Source organism: Lichenostomus cassidix, chromosome 2 (assembly GCF_008360975.1).
Source record: "Lichenostomus cassidix isolate B80296 chromosome 2, HeHo_3.0, whole genome shotgun sequence".
NCBI classification, from domain to species: Eukaryota; Metazoa; Chordata; class Aves; order Passeriformes; family Meliphagidae; genus Lichenostomus; species Lichenostomus cassidix.
Window position 1 is genome coordinate 55,916,569 of NC_139482.1, and position 18,362 is coordinate 55,934,930.

At 40.7% G+C, this 18,362-nt stretch overlaps 1 protein-coding gene across 1 annotated transcript in view; it reads left to right on the plus strand.

The window, feature by feature from the left end:
* Positions 1-18,362, plus strand: part of TNS3 (tensin 3) — a 198,760-nt gene that overhangs the window by 77,321 nt on the left and 103,077 nt on the right. The window contains exon 14 of the mRNA XM_085051666.1: positions 13,560-14,819. Coding sequence (XP_084907792.1) covers positions 13,560-14,819 — 1,260 coding nt within the window. The remainder of the gene's footprint in view (positions 1-13,559; positions 14,820-18,362) is intronic.

Sequence of the window (18,362 nt, forward strand, 5' to 3'; positions counted from 1 at the left end):
ACAGGCAATGGGCCATCAGGGACCCACCGTGTGACTCATGGACTTATCTCATCCCATTGTGAGATGCTCTGCCGAGGAGGGAGGAGCCAGGTGTTCCCACCTGGATATAACCTGGCCTTGGAACTGCCTGAGCTAGCCCTGTCTACTGGGTTCCCAGAGGACAAGAGCTACCACTTGATCTTCAGCTGGAGACTAGACCTTCACAGGATCACTGCTTCAACTGGACTACTTCAGTTGGACTGCTACTACCACCCTAACAGGGTGTTAGGTTGTATCTGACTTTGTCAGTGCTTTTCCTTGTATTATTTCACTTATTTTTAATTTCAATCTTGACTTGTGATCTCCCACTGGTTTGTTTTCAAACCAACACAATGTGTAAGATTTCATATGTGTATAAATTCTTGTACCAACTTCCAAGATAAAATCAGTTGAAACAAAACGCACATTCATAAGAGTTTTTGTCATACTATTTTTTTGGTGAAAAGATAAAACAAGCTTAGCAAAAGAAATCAAACTTAACAACACGTAAAATGCTTTGACTATTATTTGTTCTTCCAGCAAATCACTGGCAATGATTTGCCCCAGTTGAGCCTGGAGACACTTCAGAGACCAAGTCAGAGAAGTGGGTATTGGCTTTATTCGATGCACCAGGTGTGGGGGAATTCTCTCTGCCAAACACACACCTCAGTACCTCCAAAGGCACAGTGTTATAGGTAAAATTCATGAATAGTCATTACATTCCCCAGGATAGGAGTGGTTATACAAATCATTTCTCAGAAGTCATTAATATCGTTAGCATGTGCACCACGCATGCTCTGTATGTCCTGGTGGTGTTTGGAGACCCCCAAAGACCCCTCCAGGATGATGGTCCTAGTAGTCTTCATCACAATGCACTTTTCACCTTTCCCTCTGGAGCATGCGTGGCCCTTCATGGGATGATTCAGTGGTTTCTGTGCTGGGTTCAAATGGATGCTTGTACATCTTATCATGATAAGATTAAGGGAATCCTGGTTTTATTTACATCTTAGCTGATAAGCCACCAGGCCAGAGCTGTTATCTACATTTACTCCTCTCTGAGAAGCTGTCAGCTACAGTTTGAATTAGAGCTCAGCCTTCAGCCCTGGACAGGTGCCGTGCTGGTGGAAGGGGGCAAAAGATAAAGCAACAAGGATGGTTGAAGTTCAAATAGATTTGGGTTTTCTATTTGACCACTCCTTTCTCACATTCCTGGACGAGATGGCCTGGCACCAAATTCATTCAACAAAGTAAACAAAGCTTGTACATTATGTTTTATGTTACTACAAACGTCAGAATGATTGTTCCCAGAGGTTTCTGTGTGTAAAGCTAATTTTCAAAAGTCTCTTTTGAAAGGAAGGTGCCTCTTATACAAAAACAAATGTAACCAATGTCACTACAAAGTTAAAACACCAGAGTAGCCTCTTTCGAGGGGCGCCCCTTAGAAAATATCCTACTCCTTACACCTCGAGAGCACCATGTGTTTCTAAAAGTTACAACATGCACTTTGCTAAAAATAAACAGACAAACAAACTCACAAAAGAGTCAGAGAGGTTCAGAAAGGTAGAAAGGTACCTTGCTTTGTTTTTCTAAAATATTGATCATAAAAATTAGCAATTAATTGATTTTATGGAACCAACAGTCTCGTTTTAAGGGTATCCTGCAAGTCCGTGATGCTAATTAAAAATGTTACAAACTGGTCTAAACACAGAAGAGCCAAGAAAACTAAGTCTCTGTGAATAAAGTGGATTGAACACAGAAAGGTTTGAAATCTACCCCTCTACTGTCCCTCACATGGATGAAGCTTTCCTGGGGTGGGAGCCCCACAGCTGGGCTAGTCTGCACAGTGGAGGACGGGTGTTCACTGCCACTGACCAGAGGCTTTTCCACCACACACCCAAAACCTCTCCCCCTACCCGTTTTAGTGTAGGGATCTGTGCGAGCCTGGCAGCAGATAAACCTGGGGCTATGGTCTCCACCCTGAAGTGCTAGGCTTGATCCTCCTGTGAATGTGCTCTTCTCCCCCAGCCCAGACCTGAGTTACTTTATCTTATCTCCATCAACTTGCAGTCCAGGGTCTCAGTCAGGGCCCCACTCAGGGTGCCCCGGTCTTCCATACAGCTTTTGTTACACAATTTTGCTATAATAAAGCAAAAGTAATTAGTAAAAAATGTTTAAGCCATAAACAATAATATTTCAGTCTGCAACAATATATGCTTGTATTGAATATGTGTAAATCATCTTCAAATGTTTTTTTACAAGAAGTAAATACTATAATTGTTATCATATAAGATTACCGCATGTTGCTTTTATGATTGCTCTATTACTTTAAAATAAATTACAAGTCTTTTGAGTCCCGGTGCAAAATCCTTTAAGTTAAATCAGTGAGTTAGAAAATCAAAGAGCTCTGCTAAACATATGTGTGCCTGAACGTCCCTTTTTGATACACGTACTTGTTTAGAAACACCTGAAGATCGATTTATTGTGCCATAGAGTGATGGAGCAATTTTATTAGAAATGGCAATACTGTGGATCTACATGTTCCATGTGATAAATACTGTGACTTCTCCTTCTGCGTCAGGCGGCTAGCCCCGAAGTCACACGGCAGCAGACAAGCCGCCGCGACCCCCACGCGCTGGACCGGGCACTGCAGTGAAGTCTGCGGGTGCAGGCACGGAGTGCCACTGGGGACAGAGCCCAACAGGAGATGAGGCGGTATGAAAGAAATGCAGTCTCTCAGTGTTCGGAATCCAGGGTTTATTGGTAGGAACGGCGGGGCGGAGAAGGCAGATGGAACCGGGAAGGGGTACGAGGGCTGGAGACGGCTGGATTCAGGAGCGCGGAGAGCCCCGAATGTCCCTGTCCCAGGGGTTAAGAGGGACTGCAGGATGGGAGGGGTTTACACAGAAGAACCAATAGGAGCACGAGGGATACAGGGTTGACAGGGACTCCAGGGAATGGGGACGCGAGGAGGGAAGGTACAGAATTTTGAAACCCAATGGGGAAACTCGGCTAGAGGCAACAAAGTAGAACTTTCTAGCCCTTAGCTCAATATGGGATAGGGGAAGGGAGATGTGCAGTGCCAATCATCTCTAACTGTGGTGCCTGCTTCCACTAAAACCTGCAGACACACTGCTACAAAATACATATAATAATGTTGGCTTTTTGCAAATATTACAGTGGATAATATGTGTATAATTTTGATTCTTTTTACAAAGGTAGCCTTGCTGTGAAAAAATAGCTGTGTAATAATGACTAATGCCTTTCTTTTTGTTGCTAGCTGAGCTTAGACGTAGTAGTGAAATAGCTGTTATAGTTTTGTTAGAATGCTTGAACTGCCTGCTTGAACTGGATAACATCCCATGAAGGGACACTGCCACTAACATTGCAACTATCAGCACCTGTCGTCTGCAGAAACTGCAATCTGGGAGTGATAACAGAATCAATTAAAGAGGACTGTGCATGCTCTTAAAAGGCATATCCCAGAAGGAGCTAGGCTAAGCAGTTCCTGGAACATGCAAACTAGTTTGGGGGAGAGTTTGAATATGCATAATTGTTTATGAATATGCATTAGGCTGAAGGGTATGTAAAAGGTGTCTCTGTCCATACCAGGTGTGCTTTTTGGCTGAATGCCAAGCACCCAGCACTGTACTTCTGCGTATATCTGTCTCCTATTGTCTTTTATTAAACTTCTAAATCCTAACAGCAGAGTGGGCCTCGTTTTTCACCTTCCATACTTAAAAAAAAAAGAATAAATTCATTATGTTGACTTTTTAGACAGCTGCTTTAAGCCTTTTCACTGTGGTTCTCTACAGTTTTCAGCCACTTTGTAGAGTTATCAATGTTTTTCTGCTGCTTTATATTTAATGACCATAAGTAATTTTGGCAGAAAGCCTAGCAGTATAGTAAGAGAAATGCCACAATTCATAGTGCATGTGCTGTTTCAGCTGTTAAAAAGAATAATCGTGAATTCTGAACCCCAGCATTTGGAGTATGCACTTGCAAATTATTGAAGTGTTCCTGAAGATGGGCTTTGTTTTTGGTAGGAACAAAGGGAGATAGTTTCACAGAGTTTAGTGACTTTGAAATACCCTTAAACTTTGCATAGTGTTTTGCACTGAGGTAATGTTTCTGTACTGTGATGTTATGTTGTTGTTTTGCTGGTTATCCAAGCACACGGTACTTCAAGTTAAGTCTGCTTAAAATGACTGAGAAAAGTTTGCAGAAGTGGAATCAAAATGATACAATAGCTTCTGTATATTGGGTGGCAGTTGTAAATGTGTAAGTCTATTCTTTGTACTTTGGATCATGGAACAAGTATTATATTCTTTTGATCCCAGGTGGGCAAAAGTGGGATGACAATTTACAGTAGTATTCTAAGGATGAATCTGTGCTGGCTGACTTGCCTGTGTTCCATACTGGCTGGACAGCAGCCAGCTTCTGGTCTAGAAGCTTGTACTTTGTGAAGCAGTTTTTTCTTGCACCAGATACTTTTAAAACCATTAAAGTACAAATGTGATCATTTTGACTGGGAAATACATCTTCACCTTTACACAGATAAAAGTTCCGTGGGGCCTTGGATGTTCTCTTTTCTGCTTCTCAAAAGATTCAAGGTTTAAGGACCTCATGTGATCCTATGTGTTCTGCTTGTTAGCATTTTGCTAATAACAATCCCCTCAGTTTTCCTTTTGGAGTGTTTGTTCTCTCTTTGTTTTTGTGATAACCTCATTTTCTTTGGAGTGTTTGTTCAGTTTTTGTAATGACTTGTTTTCTTCAGCCTCCTTTATTTTTCTGTTAAACTCAGGGACTTGAGAAACTTAGCAAACCAAACAGTTTCCTGATGACCTAGCTACTGGTCTTTCATGTTGGAAAACAGTTTTTAAAAAATCCAATGTGTATATGAATATCGGCATTTGCTTGGATTTCTTGCATAGTCTGGTTAAGGAAAAAAGTGATAGATGATTTCATACCTTTTTCCTTTCTAGTTAAATTCCGTTACCCTCAAATAATATTTTTTCTAAAAACTCTTTAAAAACATATTAAAGGATTGCCAGATGAATTTTTATGAACCCGAAATTGATCTCACAGCCTTGCACCAATTTACCAAAACAGGACCTACTTTTTATGTCACAATTTGAGAGTTGCACTAAATGCTGTTTTAGGTCTCCAAACTGTAGAAAGCACCATGACTGGGCAATGCCAGGTTCTAAGATGATATGGATTCACAATCTATATCTTTTCCCCAAAATTTTTGATCAGCTCATTGTAATTAGTTCATTTGCATGACCCCTCTCTGCTACTCTGCACCAGTCCAGGTATCATCTGTACTTGCAACACTCAGCATAAAAACTTTGAAGAGGTGTATATTGTAGCCTTGCTTACAGAATTTAAATCCATATCTGAAGTGAGTCAGACGGGTGCACCCAGTAATCCAGTTGTCCTCAGATGTGGGAACGTGCACATAGCCAGAACTAGCTAGTACTGCAAAAGATGATGCATCCCAGAGAGGCTGGTACTGATACCAGAGGAAGCAAAACCAGTTGAGTGATATGGTTAAGAGAATATCTTCTAAACACATCCATTGATAAGTTTAACCAGTGGTTATCCCAAAGCATTCTTGTGATGGAGCACCACCAAGAGCAACATATTGTTCTATAGCTAAAACAAAAAAAAATTGAGCAACATGGTTACTGTCTGAATGAATCTGTTGCAGCTAAACTTATCCATAGGATAAGTTAATTTATGAAGTGATGCTGTTATGTTGTCTGTGTTTCTTCTGGTAATCTAGGTAAGTGCAGATGTCAGTGTTGAACCTCAGCCTGTATTCAAGCATGCTGAGTGTTAATGGTCCAAAACCACCAGCATGTACATGTGCTTCAGGCTTATGAAGGAGCAAAAGAGGCCTGTAATTGAAGCAAGGAAACAGTTGGGATTTTTTCCCACAGAGAATTAAAATGCAGTGAGATTAAATTTGCATCTTAAGTGAGACTCATCAGTTTGCATCAAGAGTTTTTAAGATACTTTTTGGTTTCTTTTTATATCTTTGAGGCAAATGTGGGGTATTTCCAATTAAAAGAAATTCTGCATCGCCCCAAATGAGGGAGACAGTTCTCTGGTTCTGGGAAAGTACTGCCAGCATAGCTTGTGCTTTGTGTCTTTTATCAGAGTCCTGACTTGTTTCATGTGCAACTACTTGCTGATTTGCAGGAACAGTAACACTTGAAGCAAAAAGTGTGTACTTTCTGAATTAGGTTTGAACTTAACTTTTAACTCCTACATAAACAATGAACAGGTAGATATATTTTGGGGATACAAGAACCACTTTTATCCTGTGTTCAACTGAGAGGTCATTAAAGTGCTGACAGTTCCTGAACTAGACAATGAACATTGTCCAGGGGCATAGCTGTCTGGTGGTGATGCATGTGTACATTTGGAATAATGTTTAGAGCAAAAGTTTCTGGGCTGCTCTGTGGTGAGATACAGCTATTACTAAAGAAGGAACTAACAGGTTCACTTCCCCTAGTCTGAGGTGATTCATTCCAGAGACAGAGAAGGTAAAGCGTTCTGGAATCTGGGAGCTTGAGAGCAGCAGCTGCTAGGTAAAAATAAGTGTTACTGCTGAGGGACTTCCAGAAAGCTTTTCCTGCCTGAGAGCTCTGGTAATATACAAATTCTTGAAGATGTGGATGATTGTCTAGCCTGATTGATCAGTGCAGGAGAACAACTTTTTCTAGCAGCTGTTTGTTATAGGAAAAATTATGTCAGTGATCTAGAAACTGACATTAACTCAGCTTTGTTTGTATATTGAAACAGACTGTGAAAAGAACCATTGTAAGGGAATGGCTTGTAGACTGAATTACTTTTTCAGTCAACACGTTTCTACTCCTCCTTGGCTTCAGTAGTTCAGATTTCATTGAACATTATTTTCTTCTCCAGCTCCTCCCTAGTGTTTACATTTTTATTTGCTTTTTCTGGCTGATATAAGTCTCATGATTCTTTAGCAAGACTACTTACCTCCAGGAGCAGAAGCAATGGCTGTAGCTCAAATAGCAGGGGTAGAGACATTTCTGGATAGGGAGATTTGCCCTAACTTTGGCTTTCCTAGGTGCAGAGCTTTGCTTAGAGAACATTAGTGGATGTAAATAAGCCAGTAATTGACTATTGCAGAAAATTCCTGTTTGTGACTAGTAAAGAGGTAAGAAGCTTTGTTGTGGTTCAAGAGCTGGAAATACAAATCACATGTATTTCTCTATGGATTTTATAGGAATTATACAGGAAGAATTTGTAAGGAATGAAGGTCTGTCTTTATTAGAGGGAGAGAAAAGACAAGGACACATGAAAAGATTCAACTACAAAAGAATGCAGATCAGGACTTGTCCAGGTTTGCCTGAAGGCAAAAATATTTATTTATGAGGTTGAAAAAAGATAATCCAGATCTTCTGTAATGTTTCCTGCTGCAACATGGACAAGGGTACAGTTTGAAAAAGTTTGTGTATTTTCAATCATCTTTTGTTCAGGGGGACTGGATTAGAACAGCTCTTGTTGAATTTGTGGTCTATGAGTTTACCTAGCTGGCTTTCATTTTGTGTGTTTTCCCAAGAGTTGAATAGACAGCAGGTAGTTGTGGGGGCAAGTCAAAAGGCTGAAAGACTAAAATATATTTAACTCACAAGCCTTCCTTTGGGTATTTTTGGATTTCAAGAAGAGAGGTACTAGGAAAACACAGGCTTGGAAAGATGCCAGTAAATTCGGTATGTGTCAGTATTTCATGTCCTAATTTTTAAATAAGTTGCTCTTTGTGTATCAGGTATAGGAGTGAAAATAAACACATAACCTTTGCTCTGAGATTCTCAGTTATAAGAGAGTCCCTGACACTGGTGCGTGTGCATGTAATTCAGATTCAGCGTGGTAATGTTGAGCTTCAGCCTGGGCAGTTGAGAGAGTTGGAACAGTTCCTGGGAAGAGTGATTAGGTTGAAAGAAAGTGGCCCCCTTTGGTTTGGTTAATAAAATTCCAGCATTACTTAGGTCACCTCTATTGTGATCTTGTTTTTTGACAGCTGTGTTACTCCTGCATTTTACAGTGTTGCTTCCTTGGAAAAAATGAGAGCAGGGATTGAGTTGGGCATGGAGATGAGGTATTGAATTTATAAGGCCTCTGCAATACCATTACTTAGCAAGGTACACAGAATAAAATGTTGCACTGCTGTTATATTTTCTCCTTTTGTTTTGTCAAAAATGTTCCCCACCTACATGCATGGCTTCACTTTTACAATTACATTGGTTATCACCTTTTTTTGGGAAAAACATGGATGAAGACCAGGGTAAAGTGAAATCCAAAAGTCTTACTGCAGAGGTATTCTAAAATTATATTTAAGAAAATGGTAGAATAGGAAGTAAGAATGTTATATAATAGAAGAACAACTATAAACCCTTGTATTTTGTAGATTTGTAGTATTTCAGTAGTTCATTTGTCCTAGTTTTATAAGCAAAAAAAAATATGTATATAGTTTTTATATATTCATGGTTGCATATATTTATAGTTTATATATATATATATTAGTTTAATGAGACCAGGTGCAAGGTGCTGCACCTGGGTTGGAACATCCCCCAATATCAGTACAAGCTAGGTGATGAACAGGTCAAGAATAGCCCTGCTGAGAAGGACTTGGGGGTTGAGAGGTTGGATATGACCCAGCAATGTGCTCTTGCAGCCCAGAAAGCCAAGTGTGTCCTGGGCTGCATCAAAAGCTGTGTGGGCAGTAGGGTGAGGGAGGGGATTAAGCCTGTCCACTCTGGTGAGATCCCACCTGCAGTGCTGCATCCAGCTCTGGGGTCCCCAGCACAGGAAGGACATGAACCTGTTGGCATGAATCCAAAGGACGCCACCGAGTTGGAAGGAAGGACGGAAGGATGGAAGGACGGAAGGACGGAAGGATGGAAGGACGGAAGGACGGAAGGACGGAAGGAAGGAAGGAAGGAAGGAAGGAAGGAAGGAAGGAAGCAAGCATGAATTTCCTTATCTGCTGTGAGGAAAGGCCAATTGAATTGGGTTTGTTCAGTCAGAAATAAGAAAGGAAAAAAGGGGCGAACTAATTGCAGCCTTCCAATACCTGAAGGGAGCCCACAAGAAAGATGGAGAGAGACTATTTACAAGAATATGTAGTGACAAGGTAGGCTTTAAACTGAAAGAGGAGAGATTTAGATGAGATATAGAGAGTAAATAGAGGGTGGAGAGACACTGGAACAGGCAGCCCAGAGAAATTGTGGATGCCCCATCCCAAGGAGTGCTCTCAAGGCCAGGTCAGATGGGGCTTTGAGCAACCTGGTCTAGTAAAGGTGTTCCTACCCTTGCAACCCAAACCATTCTATGATATATTCTACGATGATAGTTAAAAGTGAAAACTTCAAATTAATCTAAGAATGCTTTCCTACAATAGTGCAAATTAGAAAATAATTTTATTATGTGCAGTATACATTGTATTTTCATTATTAGATGCTGCAAGTTTAAATATGCAGCCTCCTCAGAAACAGCTGCATTTTTGTTTAGCTGTGAGTTTCATTCTTTCTTATCTGTTTATAATGCAGAGTGATATTTTTTTGGTTCCTAAAAAGGCAGCTGTCTACTAGAGCAAATTGTCTACTAGTAAGTAAATTGTTTTGACCCACAATCATAGTTGTTTCCTTGTGAAGTCTAATAATATTGTATTGATATTTAAATTCAGAGCCAAAAATCATCAGGTCCCAAACTCTTCTGTTTCTCACTTCACTTGTAGACGTATAATATGGGTCCTCAAGTAATAGCATAAATATCAAAAGTAATCTCTGTCAGGCTCACTATCCTACTTTTCATCAATGAGACCTCTGCTTGTGAAGCCATTATTTCAAGAAATTGCCTTAGGGATTTTTGAAACTTGGTAGCAGACTTTGAGCATTGATGTACTTTTTCCTAAAATGGTGTCCTGGCACCAGTGTGGGGTGGCCTGGCCCTGGGACTGGCTCAGGCTTTCGTGCTGCTGACAGAGTTTGCAAAATTCATTCTGAAACAGTTTCTGATTGTGAAATGCGGCTTTTTGAGTTGCTGTTTTTGTGAGTCCAGGAAAACCTATCTGAAACAACCTCTGACTAAGTGGAGCCTCTGCCTTGAGCAAAAGCCACCAGGCAAAAGAGAACCTGGCTTGGGTGCTCTGATGTTTTAAAGAAAACCTGGCAAGCCCTGGCCCTGTTTCGAGCCATAGTGCTGGGCCTTAAAGAGACAGTAACAATCTTGGGCACAGATAGCTATGGAATACAATAACACTTTGAGTTACCCAGGAAAGATACTTTTAAACTTCCTCAAAAGCTGTCTCAGAATTCTGAAATAGTTTAAGGCTAAGGTTTGTACTAACATATAAATGCAGTACTTAATTTTCTGTTAGTGGGTTTTTCTGTTCCTTTTTTTTTGTTGTTTTTTAAAATGGAATTTTAAGTAAGCTGTACTTATTTCTCTTCTTCAGAATGGAAGCTGTACAGTTCACAGCTGGAAGACACCCAAGTATTTGAGGTTGCCTAGCATTCCAAGCAAGATGCAGAATAAATTTGATAATTTTGTATTAGTGGATGAAGTGCTGCACGGGATTATCTCTGAATCTTACAGAGTACACATGTGCAACACCCTTGGATCAGTATTCCTATGTCAGTCTGTCTGTCTTCTTGTCTGTACTTCTGTCACTATGCTTGGATGGTACTGTGTGATGGTACTGGGAGGGTTAAGGGAGGGAGATACACAAAGATTTTCCATTGCTTCCGTGGCTGTACTTGAGAATTTGACTTTTTTTTGTACTTACCATTTCTGCAAGGAGAACCAAATCTGTGTGCTAGAATGTTTGATCTGGTGTGAGGTATTTTATTGGGTCTGGCTGAGCTGGAGTTCATTTTCCTTTAGCAGCCCTCACAGTGCTATGTTTTGCATTGGTAGCTGGAAAGGTGTTGATAACACACCAGTGGTTTTTCTACTGCTGAGCAGCACTGGCTCAGCATCAATGCTGTCTCTTTAACATTCTTTCCCCCTCCCCCTCCATCAAGTGGGCTCGGAGTGTGCAAGATCCTGGGAAGGGACACAACTAGGCTAAAATAGCTGATCCAAATTAACCAAAGGGCTATTCCATACCATATGATGTCAGCTCAGATATAAAAGCTAAAGGGGGGCGGAGGAACAGGGGGCACTTGTAGTTTTACTATGTTTGCATTCTGGAGCTCTGTGTGCTGAAGTCCTGCTTTCTGGGAAGTGGCTGAACTTTAGTGTCTGATGGGAAGTAGAAATTAATTTCTTTTCCCTTTGCTTATGCACGTGCAAACCTTCGCTTTTTTCTTGCTTTAATAAACTGCCTTATCTCAACCTTCTAGTTGTTTTCTATCTTACTTTTCTCTCCGGTGTCCTGCTGGGAAGGGAAATGACAGAGTGGTTTGGTGGCCTGGCATCCAGCCAAGGTCAACCCACTACGGTATTTAGGCTGACGAGTATGTTTGAGGGGTTTACAGCACTGAGCCTAGTTTTGAGTAACAGAACAATCAGACAGGAAAATTTGTAAATCAAGTGTACTCGTTCTGTATTTACTTCACTGTGTTCTGGTTCAGACCTGTAACTTTTTCACGTCTTTGTTGTGTCAGGATACAAAACTACTCCAAACAAAGCAGGGTTTTTATTGTTTTCTAGTTTTTAAACTCAAAACTAAGTACACAGTAAAAACACCCACCTAATGGTTACTTCTACTTCTGGTTGGGTTTTTTGTTTTTAAAAGTTTGCAATTTATTGTGGTAACTGTATCAAATACTTCTACATGAAACATCAATTGTGCTTCATTGTTCTAGAAGGTAGTGAGGGCTTATGAGAAATCAGAGCATGAAAGAGCCCGAGAAACTGTCTGTTGGCTGTATTTTTGATACGTATTTTAAAATAAATATTATTTTAAAGTATCTGTATACAGACATCCACCCTCATGCATAGCAGTGCTTTTCATCATGGAATTTTCACATCATAAACTTGATCCACAGAGAAATTTCACCGCAAGAGGGGTTGCTTTCCTTTTTACTCAGTCTGATTACTTGTTTTGTGAAGAATTATTTTGGTGTTTTGCATGTGCCATTTTTAAAATCAACATCAGACAAATACTAATTCCTAGTCCTTAGAAAGAAAAAGATTGTCCTTTGTTTTAGCTAAAATCTAGTAAAACTATCATGTAACCTTTAGCATGTAAGTATTTTAACTGCTGGAACCTTGTCAGTGTGTCCCATAATGAAAAGTTTTTCCAACCAGACCACTTTTCTTGCCATTATAAAAACCAATGAATTCATTACCATTGTGAGTACAATTTCTGCACAATGCTTTTTCTAAATGGGGATTGCCTAGAGATGTTTCCTGGTTTGGAAGTTCATGATCATGATGCCACTTTAAGTATATTTTGAAAATATGTGGTAGAGTTGATGTTGAAAGGCATTGGGCTCTCCATGGTTCTTTTGATTCTGGAGCTACCACAGATGTTGCTGATGGTTATCTTTGAGAAGAGTCTGCCTGTCCCTAAATTATAATGGTTTGATTTTCTTATTCTCAAACAATTTCAGACTATGGGTAGGAAAAGTTTTTCAGAAACATTTGCTTAATATAAATATTCTGGTAAATGAACATTAAATCCTTTGAAAGTAGAACTACTTACTTTACTTCCTTATCTTGACAGGCAGCAGAAATATTTATTCCTAAATCTTTTCATAAGAAATAGAATTGTGCTCCTTTTCAGCGCTGGATAAAAACTCAGTAGCCATACTTTAACCTCATGTTGGCCTAATCTATGTGATATGTTAGATGTGATGTGTTAGATGGGAGTCAGACAAATATAGTTACTTCCATGGAGCCTTCTGCTTAAGTTTATTAGTCCTTTTTTGAAACAAAAACATGACATGCATACCGGGTCCTCCACATGTGTAGGAATGTCATACTCTTAACATTTACTTATGCATTCCTTTGTGAAGAGGCTTTATGTATATTCTAAGGACTGTAACTCTGATTAAAAGCTTGTAATTTCCTTGCAGCACCAAGAAAAGGAGAAAGTTATTCTTTGTGGAATAGTTAGACCATCAAGTAAAAATGGATGAAGTAGTAATTATATAATATATATATTAAAGGCAAGTACTGCTGGTAGGTTTCTACCATTCTTGCTCTGAATGGAATGCATAGCAGCTACCTCCTAATTTCTAGTGCTGTAATAGTGAGATTCTTTAAATTAGTATGAAGAGTTTGTGGAGCCATAAACATGCATTCAAAACAGCATAAGATGAGAGGATTTTATTTGACCTTGACCTACAAATGGCATATTGTATTTCCATCAAGAAAAGTATAGTAAAATTAAAGAAGATAATGTCATTGGTATTTGCTGTAGTTGTAGAGTTGATCTAGTTTTGCAGAAACAGTACTGTTAGTGTTAGTAATACTTGTGGCACAACACTAGTCAAAGTCGTTATATGATGCCTTGTCCTTATTTCTCCCTTTCCTTTTTACTTATATCTTCGCAGTGCTGCATACCCAAGGCCCCATTGATGGCAGTCTGTATGCAAAAGTGAGAAAGAAGAGATCTTCGGATAGCAACATCCCTGGTGTTGCTCAAGGTGTTCCTGTTACAGCCAGTCCTGATCACAGTGATCATACCCTGTCTGTCAGTAGTGATTCAGGACACTCCACAGCTTCCAAAAGGACAGACAAGACTGAAGAACACCTTGTCCCAGGAGTCAAATGGGGTCTGAGCCCACAAGAAAAGGCAGAACTGGACCGGCTACTTCGTGGCTTTGGTCTGGAGGATTCTGTCAACACCACCAAGGATAAGACTGATGCTCAAAGCAAGTACAGTGACACTCACCACATAGCGCCAGCTCAAGTTCTTATGAATGAAGTCACCAAAATGAAGGACAGGGAGACTGATATTCTGGATGATGAAATACCTAATCATGACCTTCACAGTGTGGACAGCATTGGGACTTTGTCTTCCTCAGAAGGGCAGCACTCCACCCACCTAGGGAACTTTAGTTGCCACAAGAGCAGTCAGAACTCACTTCTTTCAGATGGCTTTGGAAGTAATGCAGGGGAAGAGCATCACAATGCTTTTGCTGCAGACCTGGAAATTGGTGTGGATTCCCTTCATGAGAGATCATTTGGAAACACTGAGCCAAAGTCAACTGAGCAATTGCAGCAGAATCCTTCTGTTTCACCCCATCCACAAGCCTATGACCCAAGTAACTACTCTACTCAGACCTGGGTACGCCAGCAGCAGATGGTCACTGCTCACCAATATGGTCTTGCCCCAGAGAATGAAATTAGGGTTGGCATTCATAACACTGTGGAGAATTTGGGCAGTGTCAAGAGCCAGTCCCGAGTCACAGACACCCCAACACGTGGCTCCAGCAGCAGAGATGCTGTGCAAAAGGGGCTAGGAAGAATGCTGGGTGCTGCAGAAGCTGAAGAACATGCAAGTGCTGACAGTTTTAAGTCAAAACCAGTGCCTCAGAGGAACACAAATGGCCTGGATCTAGGGCAAAATGCTGGGGACTTGCCAGTTTCTCCTACATTGGATATTGATCAGTCCATTGAACAATTGAACAGGCTGATCTTGGAGTTAGACCCTACATTTGAACCTATCCCAACCCACATTAACACTATCACCAGTGACAGAAATCAAGCAAATGGCTTCACCAGCCTTGATGCACACATGGAAGGGCTTGACAGTAGTTCTGGCTTCCATGAAAAATTAGAGGTCACAAACAGGAATCCCTCCTGGCATGGTAAGCTGTAATACTTCCTAAAAATAATGCTCTTTCTAGCATCTGTCTGTTCATTATATGGTACATCAGAACCCTCTGGTCATGACTTAAAACTTTGACAATAATTATCAAGGGATTATTTCTGATACCCTCTTTACATAATCATCCAAGATATGGAATCAAATTGATGTAAGATCAGTGAGTTTTGCAGGTACTTGACTTTTTGCTTGAAAAAGGAACTGTTCAGCAAGTTCTTACCTATTATAGATAATCAGTTGGGATTTTTTTCTGCTTTAAGTTATAAGAGGGCAGAATTTGTACATTGAAACATTTTTAGACGGCATCGGTGGTATATGTTTTTCATTATTATGTTATTTTTAGTATTTCCATTTAAAGTAGGCAAAAAAGTTCCAACAACTTTATCTTCAAATTTCGTGTGATGATGCTGGCATTAAGTTTCTATGCAATGTTTTCACAAATAATGTAATATTTGCCAGTTAAGTATTTTAAGACATGCTCTTCCTGAAAGTTTTCTGTTTAAAAATTTACGAGTCACAGTGCTTGTTTGTTATCTCTGGCTTTGAAATGATTGCAGAAATCAGCTGGTGGAATTAAATATGCAACACTTGCTAACCATATTGCCTAAGTAATGCTAAGTAGCAGCTTTGCAAAAGGATGAGTATTTTGCCTCCGGCTAAGTCCACTAAACCTATTATTAGTGGTCTACGTAAAATTTATGACAAATAAGCTTTTGCTGGTCTTACTGTCTGTCTTGGTTTGAAAGACAGGTGTCTGTTAAGAGAGGTGGAAACCTCCCTTAGAATAGAGAACATACGCCCTTTCCCTCACAATGCCATTTGTGGCACAATGACATTGTGCCATTTCCCATTATTTTAACTTTGGAATCAAGGGCTTTCAGGCAAAGATATGGGGAAAGGAATAACAGTTCTTTACTAGTATCCATAACAGAGTAAACAAGCAACAAGAATAGCAACAACAAACAAAAATCAGAAACCTGGTGGCAGATGTCCCTGGGCTGCCAAGCACTTTCCCATATGGTGTAGTCATGGTCACAAACAGCAGGGCAGGGCAGGTGCAATGACTGCTGAGCAGCTGCAGGTGGTGCTGTGGTGTGAGTTCAGGTCAGTCTCATGGGGTTGGTAATGACGGGCAGGCTGGACTGCAGGGGCCGCGCACAGCAGAGCTTGGAGCAACGAGCTGGAGTGGCAGGAATGGCTCACCCAGGCTAGCCAGCAAAGATGGCAGGAACTCCGCAGTTACGGCAGACACCGCAGTGTGCTCCGGTGAGCAGGGCAGGGACAGTCCCCCTTCTCCCCTTCCATCTTCCTCTTCTTCCTCTTTTTATCTCCAGTCATGGTGCAATGAAAGACTTGGATATGTCTCCAGAATTTGATTCAGTATTAGCCAAAATGACAGAAGACGAGCTCATGTCCTCACTGGACACAAATGGGCTGCTTCAGCTCAAGCCCAGTAGGATATGTTAAACCATTCAATGATGAATGTTCCTAATTAGTGTGTAGTTTCTGTTCATGTGCAGGCCTATGTGATCAAGGGTGGTGATTCTTGTAGAGAAGGTGAAATCACAGTGCTTAGGAGAGTAACTGAGGACTGAAGAAGTCCAGAAATCCATGATGAATATATGTGATATGCTTTACTGCTTATTTTTAATACACACTGAATTTTGTGGCATTAGTTTGTAATTCTCTTGAATCTTTCCAAATTATTAACTGATGGACAAATTGAGATTTTTCCAGCATGAGAGAACTGTTCTCTTTATATACAATAAATCTAGTGAAGGGGATAAAGAGATCATTTAGAATAAGCCACCTTTTACAGTTCTATGTTAAAATATATGAACAAAAAAAGAGATACTTGAAATTTTCTCACAGATCCTGGTCATCTCCCAAAGGAAGTAGAAGTCACTGTAATTTTCCTTCCATTTTTAATGTCAGGTAAATAAAGTGCTGTGAAATTAATTGCACTTGGTGAATGATCTGGAAGAGGATTTGGTTTAAAGAACTAAATTATGGAATTTTAAATTAAAAATTTAAAAATTAAGGGAATCAAAGATAAATATATAGACAGCATTTAAAATCCTGGAATATTTCAGAAAAGGTATCAGGGCCTAGTATGAGAGAGAAAAGACTTCAGTAGTCAGGAACATAAGAATAGCCCTTAATTAACCAAGATCTAAAAAATAATTTGTATTGCTTTAGCACAATAATAATTTTATAAGTTTGTCGTTATGGCAAGTGCTAAAATATTCCATTTCTGACTTCTGCAAGGATCATTCAGTTTATACTAGCAAGAGCTTTTTTTTAAAACTGCCCATGTGTATTGGTTTTTCTTGGCTGGGTTTTTAGTAGTGGGGGGGCCACAAAGATGGCTCCTGTGAGAAGCTGCTGGAAGCTTCCACCATATCCAGCAGAGCCAACCTGTGATGGCTTTGAAGATGAACATGTCACTCGCCAAGGCTGGGCCAATTACAGATAGTGGTAATGCCTTTGTGATAACATATTTAAGAAGAAAATCAAAACAAATGCGCATGCAGTTTTTTCTAGCCAGAGGAGGAGGTGAGAACATGTGAGGGAAACAACATGGAGACACCAAGGTCAGTGGAGAAGGAGGGGGAGGAGGTGCTCCAGGCGACAGAGCTGAGTTTCCTCTGCAGGCTGTGGTGAAGATCATGGTGGAGCAGGTCATCCTCCTATAGCCCATGGGGGTCCATGGGGGATGCAGAGATCTACTTGCAACCTGGCGGGGAGGTGCCCACACTGCAGCAGGTGGATGCCTGGAGGAGGCTGTGTTCCAGTGGGAGACCCAGTCGAGAAGGGGGCCCTGCCTGCAGGCTGGAGCAGCCTGTAGTTGGAGGACTGCACCCCATGGACGAGTGACTCATGCTGCAGCAGTTTTAGGAAGACTGCCCACAGGGGGACTCATATTGCAGCAGTTTTGAGACAACTGCTGCTCTTGAGATTAGACCACGTTAAAAGAGTTTGCAGAGAGCTGCCTCCTGTGGGAGGGACCCCACAGTAAAGCAGAGGAAGGGCTTCTCTCCCTGAACGGTGGAAGAAAGACCTTGGTAATGAACTGACCCAAACTCCCATGCCCTGCCCCCCTGCGCTATTAGTGGGAAAGAAAGAGGGGTTGGGAGGAAAAATGGTATCTTTAAAGGCTTCTTTTATTTCTCTTTATCCTTCTCTGACTCCATTAGTAATAAATTCACTTTACAACTCTAAGTTGAGCCTGTTTTGCCCTTGAAATGTTTTCTTCTGACCTTTATCTCAACTCATGACCACTTAGTTAAACTTTTTTCCTCTCCTCTGCCCAACTGTGATAGGGGAGAGCAAGTGAACAACTGTCGTGGGTGCCTGGCATTTGGCCAGTGTCCAAACCATGACACCATGGCTCCAAAGGTAAAACAACAAATACGTGGCATGCTGCCACCTCTGCTTGAGACTAGGAGGTCACCAGCACATACTGATTTTCTAAGTGCTGTAGGATTTTTTTATTTACATATCTGAACTTGCTCCACTGAAATAT